The 13,085-nt window shown below is 50.1% G+C and overlaps 1 protein-coding gene across 1 annotated transcript; it reads right to left on the minus strand.

Annotated features, from left to right (window-relative positions):
• Positions 1-5,087: 5,087 nt before the first annotated feature.
• Mesp2 (mesoderm posterior bHLH transcription factor 2) lies at positions 5,088-7,552 on the minus strand. Its single transcript, XM_059253303.1, has 2 exons — positions 6,707-7,552; positions 5,088-5,908 (listed from the first exon to the last, which is right to left on the minus strand). The coding sequence occupies exons 1-2, from the start codon at positions 7,550-7,552 to the stop codon at positions 5,639-5,641; spliced, it is 1,116 nt and encodes a 371-aa protein (XP_059109286.1). The 3' UTR covers positions 5,088-5,638.
• Positions 7,553-13,085: the final 5,533 nt, after the last annotated feature.

The following is a 13,085-nucleotide window of genomic DNA, read 5'->3' on the forward strand; positions in this document are numbered from 1 at the left end:
TAGGAAGCTCATGCAGCCTCAGCCCTACCAGGTCCTGCTGGATAGTCTCAAGGGAAAAAAAGGTGACTGACAGCGATAGGGGACCTTGGGACATCACTTATTACCCACAAACGTTACTTCCCAACAGGAATCGTTTTTTTAAACATTAATAATTATTTTGTAGCCCTGGATGGCCTCCATATGTAGACCAGGCTAGCCTTGAACTCACAGAAATCTGCCTGCCTTTGCTGCCTGAGTGCTAGAATTAAATGCATGTGGCATCAGACACACCCCAGGGGAGTTTTTCCTTAAGAAGAGGCTTCTATGTTAGGACGCAGGACGGCTCCAAGGGGCGGGTCAGAATATTAACAGGTGTGTGTACATGTATACACGTGTGCACATGTGTATCCACGTGTGTGTGGAGGTCCATAGTGAGTGTTCTCCATCTGATGTGGGTATCTGAAGTCAGTAGTCTTCCGGTCTGAGCGGCAGACAATCTCTCTGGCTTTTGGGTTGACTTCTGGACACAGGGGCAGGAGGAACAGGCGTTCAAGGCCATTCTTAGCTACATAGCAAGTACCACCGTCCCTAGCCTCATCTGGCTCCAAGCAGCCCTCCTTCCCAAGTGAGAAGGGGGTGGTCAGGTACTGGGGCGGGGCGCTCCCCACTTCCCCGCTTCTATCTGCATATCAAAGGGTGAGGGGGGCAAGCTGCTGTGGCCAGCCTTGGTGAGGGGCCCTGCCGGAGGCTCCCTGGGCTGCCCTAGATTAAATGTCCGGGCTCCTCCACTCTGCACCAACCCTTCCTGTCGCCGGTACTCAGCAGCCATGGCTGGCACTTGACCTTCTGGCATTCAGCTGGGGGAGGGGTTCAGTCTCACCATTTTGGGACCCTGTGGATATCACAGGGGAGAATTGGCTTACCAGGAAGAAATCTACCAGCACCCTCTCTTTCTCAGCTGATGCTAACTGATCATAGACTATCTTAATCTCGGTGTTTTGTTTTGTTTTTGATGTTTTCAGTGCTGTGGATCACACCTAATGCATGCTAGGCACATGAAGCACTGTGGAGCTACACAGCCACACCTATCTCAGCTTTACAGATAAGGAAGCTGCTTAAGTCCTGATGCTGGCATAGGAGCTGGCCTCTGACTCTATCGTCACAAGTTAGTGGTAACCTATCCTTTACTTGGAGCTGAGCTAGAGTCTGTGACATCCACATTTACAAGCTCCTGTTCCCTGTCTCCTGAAAATGCTGGCATTCATAAGGCTCTGTGTGGCTGGAAGATGCCAGTCCCCTGAGATGCAGTCCAGATACCCAGAGCCAAAAGCCTGCCCACGGGAGCTCAGTCAAGGCTCCAGAGCAGAAACTAACTAGACTGTAGGCTGCCAACTGCCTATCCAGCCTCTGTCTGCCAGGGGATGGACCCCTCATTTCCACCAGGGATGAGGATGCTTCCCGTAGACAGCAGCAGCCCCAGTGGTCTCAGAATAGCATCTGAAGATGAGGGATGAACCTAGCTCGATTAACCTTTACTGCAGCCTTGATTCTGAGCCAAGCATGCCCACTCATCCAAGCCTCAATTGCCTGCATGCAGAACAGGTATGGCCTCTGTATCGTAAGGCCATTAGAAGTCCTAGGTGAGTACTCAGGCAGTGTTTAGTGTCCTAAAGATGTTAAAAGGGTCCCCAGTCATCCCAATGTCATCATTCTCCCTGCTTTAAGAGAGACTGCTCGTGGCAGTCTGCATGAGACTCGAAGACAAGGGATGGGTAGAGGGGACAGCTTTGAGAGGCAAGACTGAGCCCACCTGCTTCTAGGAGACACAAAGAGGCAGGAGTTACTTGAGCTGGCTTTTGCTATTCCAGGAGCATCAGGCTGTCTAGCCTTCCAGGAAACTCCAGCCAGGTGATTGGTTGGGTTGACTGAGGGGATGGTCCCCATAGGTGGTGGCCATCAAGGAACACATGGAAGGGACCTGGGGACCCAGGCTGTAAAACTCCAGAGGATGCTCCTTTCCAGTTGCAACTGGTAGGTGGGTCTCCTCCCCCCACCCCCACCCTGTGGGGCCCTGGTGCTGGGGACTGTGGCAGGGATTATCTCTCTCTGTCCCTTTGGGAGCTCATCCTAGGCAAGTGTGAATCATAGGAAGCTTTGGCACTTGTCTGGTTCTGCCCTGGGGCCAGTCTAGTGGAACAGGCACCCAGACCTGTGTACTCTTGGGAAGGAAAGAGCAGCATCCTGGAGTCAGGGGTGTGATGCCCACACCAAGCTGGGACCTATAGGAAGTTGCTTTCCGCCCTAGATCTCTTTCCTCAACTGGAAAATAAAGGTGCAAGAAAGAACTATTGTGTCGAATCCTGTCTGGACCTCAAAGTCCCTCTCTAAGTGGGACACTGTGCCTAGGTGGCTCAATACTCAATTGAGTTTGGGAGTCACCTGACTGGCACATAGGTGCTGTGACCCTATTCAGCTACTCCATTTCTTGAGCCGCTATCCTGTGCCAAGTATAGGAACCCTGAGGGGCAGGTGGGGTCTATTATGATCTTCACTGCACACTGGGAGGAACAGACTCAAAGGAGTTTCATAGCTCACCCACAGTTATTCAGCAGGGAAGAGCTGAGTGTAGTGTGCACTGAAGTGGGGCCTGTGTGTGAGTGTGCTTGTGTGTGTGCATGTGTGTGTGTGCTGTAACTTTTCTCATCTTTCCAGGATTAGTGACAGTCCTTAAGGACTATTGGGCCCCAAAGTTGGAACTAGACTAAACTCTGAATGCTGGGAGGAAAAAGGGCGGAATCTGAGAGAATCACCAGCAGACAAAGAAAGAAACAAGATGGGCGTGCTGTACTGAGAAAAGGTATCAAGCCATGTGACAAAGCATAGATAAGAAATATGGGTTAATTTAAATGTTAGAATTAGCCAGTAACAAGCCTGAGCTATTAGCTGAACATTTGTAATTAATATAAGCATCAGTGTGTTTATTTGGGAGCTACTGGTGGGACAGAAACTTCTGCCAACAAGAAAGTAACTTGCCTAAGGGTACGTCAACAGACCATGGGCTGCCATATAGGATCAGGGTCCTCACACATGGGAGGCCGCATGTGTGGCCAAGATCCTGGCCAGGGAATCAACAGCTTCCTCCCTTCCCTCTCTCCACCAAGGCTGTTTTGGTGACTTGTTTTTGATCCAGAGTCTGATGTATCCCATGATGCCTTGAACTTGCTATGTGGCTGAGGATGCTCCTCCTGCCTCCACCTCCCCAGTGCTGAGATTACAGGTGTGTACCATCATGCCCAGTTTTACATAGTATTGGGGATTGAACCCAGGACCTTCTGCATGTCAGGCAAACACTGTACCAGCTACATCCTCAGCCCTAGTGGCTTTTTTTTTTTTTAATGAAGTGATGAAAGGGCCTGAGATCCCCCCACACCCCCCATCATTTCACTGATGTTCCCAGCCTCTATAATCTGTAACACAGGGAGGATGGATTCCTCATTACGAACTCACAGGGTTCCCCTTAATCTTGCCTCCTCTGAGATTACCTCCTCAACTCTCTGCTCTCCCCAAGTCAACTCAAAACATTAGCTGCCTCCACCTGCTAGTAGATCATCATATCCTTTCCCCAGAGCCAGCTAGGCTTCTGAAGATGGCCCAAACCCAAGTAACAGGATTTACTGGTGACTGAAGCACGAAATGGTCCCCATGCCCTGTACAATCCTCATCTTCACATTTTGCATTTAAAATCTAGGTACTATGGGTCTCCCTATAATTTACCTGATTTGTTAGGGAATAACTTTTCTCTGGCACTTAACATCAGGTTGAACGGGGTCTCCTTAGAACTGAGATTGAAGCCCCTCACTATGATTTAGATTTTGCATGTGTCCTCACAGGTCTGTGTGTTGAAGGCTTGGTGCCCAGGATGTACTATGGGAGGTGAGACCTTGCAAGAGGACCTGAGGCTACCTCTCTCTGCTTCTAGGTTCCTGGAGTGTGTGCTCTGCTCTGTCATGCTTTCTTGTGATGACCTCTGTCTTCGTGAGGTCAAAAGCAACTTGATCTAGACCAGAACCTCCAGAACTATGAACCAAGATTAATGTTCCCCTTTTAATTGAATTACCTTGGTATTTTGTTAGTGGCAGAAAGCAAACGTAATCCCTACCATCTAGTGCCTCAGAAGGGGACTGAATTAGGACACAGTTGTTTTAAGAGGGAATTAAGATGAAATGGGGCAGAGGGATTGGGGAAATGGCTGGCAGTAAAAGTGTTTGCTCTTCAAGCATGAGGATCCCCAGGATTCTTATAAAAAGCTAGGTATGGCTGGGTGTGTCTGCAGCCCCAGCATTGAGAAGCAGAGATAGACTGAACCTGAGGTGGCCAGCCAGGCTAGCCCAAACAGTGATCTTCTGGTTTAGTGAGAGACCCTACCTCAAGGCAGTAAGGTGCAGGCTAGCCCAAACAGTGATCTTCTGGTTTAGTGAGAGACCCTGTCTCAAGGCAGTTAGGTGCAGGCTAGCCCAAACAGGGATCTTCTGGTTTAGTGAGAGACCCTGTCTCAAGGCAGGAAGGTGCAGGCTAGCCCAAACAGTGATCTTCTGGTTTAGTGAGAGACCCTGTCTCAAGGCAGTAAGGTGCAGGCTAGCCCAAAAGAGTGATCTTCTGGTTTAGTGAGAGACCCTGTCTCAAGGCAGTAAGGTGCAGGCTAGCCCAAACAGTGATCTTCTGGTTTAGTGAGAGACCCTGTCTCAAGGCAGGAAGGTGCAGGCTAGCCCAAACAGTGATCTTCTGGTTTAGTGAGAGACCCTGTCTCAAGGCAGTAAGGTGCAGGCTAGCCCAAACAGTGATCTTCTGGTTTAGTGAGAGACCCTGTCTCAAGGCAGTAAGGTGCAGGCTAGCCCAAACAGTGATCTTCTGGTTTAGTGAGAGACCCTGTCTCAAGGCAGGAAGGTGCAGGCTAGCCCAAACAGTGAGCTCACGGCAACCTTGGCAGGCCTGGATCACAGAAGGGGAGGAGTGGCAGACTTGTTCCCCACTCAACAGCAACACTTTCCCTTTCAAAAGAGCAAGGAAATGTATAAAAGAAAATCAGAAGCAAACACATTTTTGTTGGTTTTCCTTTTCTTTTTAATTATAAAGCAATTCTAAAACAAGCATAAGATGCTGGCCAGCTGTCACCAGCAAGCAGGGCATGGATGTGTTCTTCTCCCAGACCTAGGGCACCCCATTCCCACAGCAGCTTAGACTCTACAGAGCTCTGAGCCTTCAGAACAGCGGGTCTCAACCTGGGGGTTGAGACCATGAGAGAACACGGATATTTACATTATGATTCATAACAGTAGCAAAAGTACAGTTATGAAGTAGCGATGAAAATAACTGTATGGTTGGGGGTCACCACACCATGAGGGACTGTTTCAAAGGGTCCCAGGATTAGGAAGGTTGAGAGCCACTGCTCTAGGAGGATACCTAGAAGTAGAGGGTACTGTCACAGCCCCCCCAGTCAGGGAAGGTACCTACTATCTGTCTGTTCCAGACAGCTTCCATGGAAGGCATCACCTGGGAAAAGGGATCCGTGACTAAAGAAAGCTCAAAATGTCACAGAAGAGATGAAGGCAGTCCCAGTCAGCCCTGACTCCACACTGACAGGGTGCGGGCAAGGCCATTATTAGTAGAAGATATTCAGTGGGGGTCCCCCCAGGTCTTCCTGCCAAAGTTCAGGACAGCCACTGAGCTGCAGGCCTGAGCTTGGGATGGGGCTGGCCACGGGGAGCTGGAAGGCAGGGCTGGAACCCTGGTCGTCGGAGCTGGACAGCACCTCGGCATTGTGGCCCCAGCAGCCCCACTGAGGTTGAGGCTGACGTCTCTGGCATGAAGGGCCGGGCAGGAGGGGTGGGCTTCCCAGGGACAGGCAGGGTTCTGGAGACACGGAAACACTCTGCAAGAGAAAGAAGAAGGGCTTGCTCCCTGGCCACTGACGGCAGATTTCAAACCTGGCTGTTTCCCCAGAGTGTAGCGGGTGGTGTCTGGAGGGCCCCAACAGTGCAGTGGGGCGCAGAGGTCAAGATCACTGGTTCTGGAGACACACTGCCAACCTTCAAATCCTAGCTCTGCTACTCACTAGCTATGAGAAGCCCCTCCATCTCAGTTTTCCCACCTGTAAAATGGGGATGCTAATGCTTTATAGGGCTGTATTAGCAGGGATGAATAAACAGATACAGGTAAAGTACAAAGAACGGTATAGGCAAACAGTGATTGCTCAGTAAAACTTAGTCATTCATATAATCTTTTGTGGACCACAAGACATCTATGAATGAGTAAACCTCAAAGCAGACCCACAGGTCACCAACTCCAGGAGAATCTATTCAGGAAGTGCTGCCAATCCCCCTGGGCTTCACTCACTCCTGCTCTGAACTTAGAATTTCCTGGCAAGTGCAGCGCCTCACCTTCCACCCTGGCCTGTGTGTAAACCCGAGGGCCATCCTCTCTTCCCCGGGCTGTGGAGGCTGTTGTACAGCCTTGATGGTAACCGTGGCGGTGGTCTGAACTTCCCAAGGCCTCATCTCTTCCCCTACAGCTGCCAATAAGGCTCCGTGCATCCTCCCCTTCATTGGAAAACCTGGGACCTGGAAAGTAGGAGACCCTGTACAGACTAGAGACCACCCATCCACTCTATTTCCAACCGAAGCCTGGGGACCTCTCCCTGGGGGAAAGCGGCAGGGGCCCTGGGACCTACCTGGTACACTTCAGTCAGCTCTGCAGGAGCAGTGGATGGTGACCAGGGTCCAGTCTTGTTCCTAGGTTCTGGGGATGTCTGCATGCCAGAACAGGCTTGGGGTGGTGTCCAGTGAGAGGTGTCAGGGGCTCTCCCTAGGGACGGGTTCAAGGGTGACTGTATTTGGGGACAATAGGGAGGTGTCACCCAAGGATCCACGTTGGAGATCCTGCTCCCAAGGTTTTCAGGTGAGACTCGGGGTCCAGGACAAGCGGGAGGAGACCCCCAGGGCACCCCACCACTGATGGCTGATCCCAGGCCAGGGGCAAGCATCTGAGCCTGCGAGGGGCCACCGTCGGGGCACAGAGGGCATCGGTGAGAGGACGCGGTGTCCGCGCTCCGTCGGCGCCTGCTCTGCAGGCTGTCCTCGCTGAGGCCCAGCACGGCCGACAGGTGGCCGATGTAGCGGATGGCCAGGCGCAGCGTCTCGATCTTGGTCAGGCTCTGGCCGGCGGGCGCCACGGACGGCGGCAGAAAGCGGCGCAGCTCGTGCAGCGCGCGGGCCAGCGTGCGCATGCGCAGCTTCTCCCGCTCGCTGGCGCTCTGCCGCTGGCCTCCCGCGGGCGCGGGCCGTGCCCGTCGGGGCGCCGCCGTCGGGGCAGCCTGGGCTTTGCTGGTGCTGCGGGCCAGGCCCGCGGACTGCGTGGGGCAGCGGGGGATGTAGCAGGGACACGATCCGGATGAATCGGAGGATGAGGCCGGGGACGTAGAGTCCGAGTGCTGGGCCCAGCCCCAGCCGTGGGAGAAGACCCAGTGGTCGAGGCCCGGGAGGCCCTGAGGAGGAGGAGGAGGAGGTGACTGGGCCATGGCTGGTGTGACGCTGGGAAGCTGGACCGGTCACCGGTCACCTCCAGGTCCTAGCTTTTATCTGGGCCAAAGGTGTGAGGTGGCCCCCCTGCCAGGTTGCAGAGAGGTGTCAAAACCCACAGAGCCCAGGGAAGGTCTGGGCAGGGGGGCCCTGGGAAAGCGGGCCCATTTGCGGAGGTGTGGATTCTGACCCCTCGAAGGCTCTAATTGAGGCCCCTGCTGCCGGGAAGTGTGGGAGGGACAATTCGCATCTGGATGGAGTTGCTAAGCTTCTCACTGAGCCCCCACCCGCACTCCGCCCCGCTACTGCAGGGGGAGTCAACAGGAACCCGCTGCCACTGTGGATGGCAGTTCCACGGCTGCCGGGTGCCCGGCTGTCCCTCGTGTGCCTCATCGTGGCCACCCCTTGTCATTAGCCTATGATGAGCTATTCCTAGTAACTTTTCCCCGGTGCCTTCAGGTGTGCGGCACGGGACTGACCCAGTGACAGGCCCGGAGGAAATCTGTCCACAGAGGCAGGCCGTGTGTCCTCAGACCCCACATTAGCTAATTTGCTGAATGACACTGAGAAAATCGTCTCATGTCTCACAGCTATCTCTACCCTCCCCTAAAAATGGAACCCAGCAGCCTGGAGGAAAGGAATGGGAAGAGGAAATGGGAGGAAGTGGGTGCCAAAGCCAATTATGCCTCGTGTCGCCTTGAAGTCATCTAATTCCCCGGAGCCTTTAGTGTCCTCATCTGGCCCCCACTGGATGACCTGAAAGTGCTGGCAGTGGGCCTTAATTGCACCTGCCACGTATAAAGAAGGGACGACACAGTCAGGTGTGGTGGCGTATACCCGTAATTTAGCACTCGGGAGACTGAGGCAGGAGGATGGGGGTGGGGCAGTGTTGGAAGTCAGCCTGTACTCCTTACTAAGACCTTGTCCCAGAAAAGAAAACCGAAGCAAAAAACCCAGCTACTTCCACCAGGGAAGGGGCTCATGGCTATCATCTAAGCACTTGGGAGGTAGAGGCAGGAAGATCAGGAGTTCAAGTCCATCCTTAGATAGAAAGTTTGAGGCCAGCCTGGACTACATGAGACCCTGTCTCAAAAAACTAAACAAATAAAACCCATGTCCTATCATACCAAAGCATTTATGGGCACTCACTTGCCTTTATGCTGGGCCCTTCACCTGTCTGAGCTTGTCCTTCTGGTGGGTAAAGCAGGAATAAGTAGGGCGTCTCCTCCCAGGCCTGCTGTGAGAAATAACTAAGGTAATACCACTTAGGACATACAAGTTCCCCTGAGGGACAATTACAGTTTAAACAAGGCACCTGTGCCCTGCATGAGCTCCAGGAAAGGGTTAAACGAGAGTACCTGGGACGGTAGGGCCTTGGCATGAGCAGTTGCCGCTGGGCCTTGAACCAAGAGCATCATTTGATTAGAGGGGACATGGAGAGCATGCCAGAAGGGAGGGCCTGGTGGTGGGATGGCAGGGTGCTGCTAGGGTGGTGGTGTGAGGGCCAGACACATCTGGAACCAGGCCGAGGAGCTGGATTCTAGTCTCAAGACCATGGGGAGCCTTTGTGAGTTTTTTTTTTTTTTTAAATAATTTATCTTTATTTTATGTGCACTGGTGTATGCATGCATGCCTGTGTGAGGGTGTCAGATCTTGGAGTTACAGACAGTTGTGAGCTGCCATGTGGGTGCTGGGAATTGAACCCGGGTCCTCTGGTAGAGCAGTTGGTGCTCTTAACCACTGAGCCATCACTCCAGCCCGCCTTTGTGAGTTTTGAGCAGAAGGATAATTTAAAATATCAGTAATCAGTAAGTCAAGGTCACTGTGACTAGAGTGCTCAAGAGGAGCTGGAGAGATAGTTCAGTGGTTAAGAGCACTGGCTGCTCTTCCAGAGGACCAGGGTTCAATTCCCAACACCTACATGGCAGCTCACAATTGTCTGTAACTCCAGTTCAAGGGATCTGACACCCTTACACAGATACACTAATGCAAATAAATAAATCATTTCTAAAAAAAAAAAGAGAGAGAGAGAGAGAGAAGGGCTGAAGAGATGGCTCAGTGGTTAAGAGCACTTATTGTACTTACAAAGGACCTGGGTTCGATTCCCAGCACCTGTATAATGACTTACAACCATCTATGACTCCAATCTATGACTCCAATTCCAGAGGATCCAACGGGCACACATGATGTACATACATGCATGTGTACAAAATATTCATACACACAAATACATGAAAATAAATTCAAAGTTTTAGTTTATTTAAATAAATTTAAATTTTTTTTCAAGAATTGATTTAACTGGTACAACCTGGAGTAAATAATGGCTATGTAAATGTTATCATTTTAAAAGTTAACATTTTATTACATACTCAAATATTTCACTGTGAGAAATGGAACCTGACAGATGAAGCCACACCCCCAAAGGCCCTGTGACTTTCCAGACTGACATCCACGGTCTTCTGGCTCATTCACAGCATCTACGTGAACTCATGAACTCAGATAGATCTCCTTAGGGAATACACAATACTGACTAGGTTTTGGGTCAGCCCTCTGGAACTCCTGTGTTGAAAATACTCCCCAGCCCAACAGTGAGGAGGGCAGGGCCTTTGGGAGGTGCCGGGGCCACCTGACTGAACTTGGCTTTGTAAAAAAGGCAGGCTCTCTTCCATGCTCACTCTGTTTAGATTTGGCATGGCTTCTGCCATAGGCCCTCACGGCATGTTGGCACTGTGTTCAGAATGTCCCAGCCTCCAACGACACAAATTTCTTTTCTTTTTTGAGACAGGGTCTCTCTATTATGAAGCTCTAGCTGTCCTGGGACTCATTGTGCAGACCAGGCTGGGCACAAACTCGCACCTACCTGAGAAAGGACTGAAGGTGTGTATCACCACCTCCGGCCTTTTTTTTTGAGACAAGGTCTCATTATGTAGTTCAGTTGAACCTCCTGGATGAGTTCTATTTTCTCTTTTATTTTCATCTCTTGATTTATCTTGTTGCTTCATTTCCTGGGAGATACCCTGCATTTTAATTTCCATCTTTTGGGTCTGAGGATGAACTCAGTGTTTGACCGTTTGTCTGGATGTGCCAGAACCCAGGTTTCATCCCCAGTACTGCAAACTAAACAATAAAACCAACTCTTCCTTTCTCTGTCATGTTTTGAATTTCCTAAAATCTAATTTAAAAAAAAACTCTTAAATATTCTTCTACCCCACCCCCAGACAGGGTCTTACTGTGTGTAGATCAGGCTGGCCTTGAACACATAGAGATCTGTCAGTCTGTCTCTGCCTCTGCTTCTGCCTCCCAGGTGCTGTGATTACAGATTTGTGCTACCACACAATTTTGCCCTTTCTATAACAACTGTCTCTGGCAGGAACTGCCTGGGGCCCTGTGAGAACACACTGATCCTTCTGAGGACAGCCCAGACACCTCCTGTGAGATGCCATATCTTAAAAGTTCCCACTGTCTTCATGCATAGAGCCCAGGTTGTACTTAGACCTGGGACTGATTCTCCTGCCTCTGTCTCTCAAATGTTGGCACTGTAAGTAGATGCCAACAGATCAGTTTCCATACCACCTCTTACCATTGCTACACCGAGAATCAAAATTCTAACTCAGGAACCTGTAGGAACATACTCAACCCACATCCAATAGGCAGCCCTGAAAGTCTTCATGACTGACTACCCTTCCCAGACTAATACCACTCTGACACCATTTTTTAGGAGACAGGGTCTCAAGTCCATCTGGCTGTCCTTCAACTCCATATGTACCTGAGGCTGACCTTGAACTATCAACTCTCCTATATTCACCTCCCAAGCACTGGAATTACAAGCATATGAAACCATGCCCAGGTCTAAGTTTTTCAAGACAGTGTCTTTTATATCAAGCTGGTTACAAACTCATGAAAATGCTCCTGCCTCAGCTTTCCGAGTGCTAGGATTACAAGTATTAGCTATCAGTCTTTCCCCTTAGCTATTTGAAAATATACAATTAGCCACAATTACCTGCCATGATAGAACATTAAATGTTAATTCTACCTACCCAGATGTGGCTCTCTACATGGATTATCTTCATTTGCATTTGCATCTGAAATTTTAGACTGATAGGCTCAGTAAAGCGCTGGCCTACCGTGGCCAAGGCCCTGGGTCAGTTCCCAGAACCACAAAAACAGTCACTCGAAATTTCAGATAAACATTTCTCTTGGAGTTTCTTTCTTTCTTTTTCCTTTTCTTTTTCTATTTCTTTCTTTTTTCTTTCTTTCTTTCTTTTTTCTTTCTTTCTTTCTTTTTTTTTTTTTGGTTTTTCGAGACAGGGTTTCTCTGTGTAGCTTTGCACCTTTCCTGGAACTCACTTGGTAGCCCAGGCTGGCCTCGAACTCACAGAGCTCTACCTGGCTCTGCCTCCCGAGTGCTGGGATTAAAGGCGTGCGCCACCACCGCCCGGCTCTCTTGGAGTTTCTAATTCATGCCTCTCAAAACAAAAATCCTGTCATTTATTATTAATTTATTTGTGAGTGTTCTGCCTGGTGCGTGGACAGCTAAACGTGCAATTGTGGAACGCAGTGTGTGAACTGGCCTCCTAATCTCCGGAAAGTTCTGAGTTTCTGACATTATTCTACCCCTCCCCGACCTGTAGAGCCAGCCTAAGGGATTTCCTGTGAAGGGATTTGGTAAACACCGAGAATCTACCAGCAGACAGAGCCCTGAACATGGTGCGTAGCACTTTTTCCTTTCTGGGCTAATCTGGCCCACTTCTGTGATGTGAGCTAGCTCCAGAGCCCAGGTCCTAGGCTGACGGTCGGGTTTCAGAGTCTATTTCTAGAAGATGTAAGGAACCCTGGCTCTTCACTGAGCTCTTGAAGCTCCTCAGCCAGACTCTTATATTTTATTTATTTTTGTTTAATGTCCATTGGTGTTTACCTGCATGTATGTCTGTGAGGGGGTGTTGGGTCCCCTGGAGCTGGAGTTACAGTTGTGAGCTGCCATGTGGGTGCTGGGAATTGAACCTGGGTCCTTTGGAAGAGCAGTCAGTGCTCTTAACCTCTGAGCCATCTTCTCTCTAGCCCCATCAGCCAGACTCTTGAACCACAGGGCGCACTTAATGCCAGCCTTATTTGTCCAGAGGTAGACGAAAGTCAATCCTTCATCAGTCTCTATTTGGTACAAAAAGGCTGTATAGGTCACTGGTTACTGCTGAGGGCTATAGTGTTGGGCCTGGCTTAGTGCCCCAGCAATACCCCTTTCGAACTGGTAGGACTTAGGTAATTTATTCAACTTTAGCTTTTTCTTTTTTGTTTTTGTTTGTTTGTTTTGGTTTTTGGGTTTTGGGTTTTGTTTTTTTTTAATTTTGTTTTGTTTTGTTTTTTTGAGACAGGATTTTTCTGCCTCCTAAGTGCTGGGAATAAAGGTTTTCACTACCATGCTTGGCTCGACTTCAGTTTTGTTTTTTTGTTTTTTTTCCTTCTATGAAGTGAGGCCTCTGGTCTCATGGTAATTGTTGGGGGGAAGTATCATACCATTTAGCACATAGCTGATGT

This window comes from Peromyscus eremicus, chromosome 1, assembly GCF_949786415.1.
Source record: "Peromyscus eremicus chromosome 1, PerEre_H2_v1, whole genome shotgun sequence".
NCBI lineage: Eukaryota > Metazoa > Chordata > Mammalia > Rodentia > Cricetidae > Peromyscus > Peromyscus eremicus.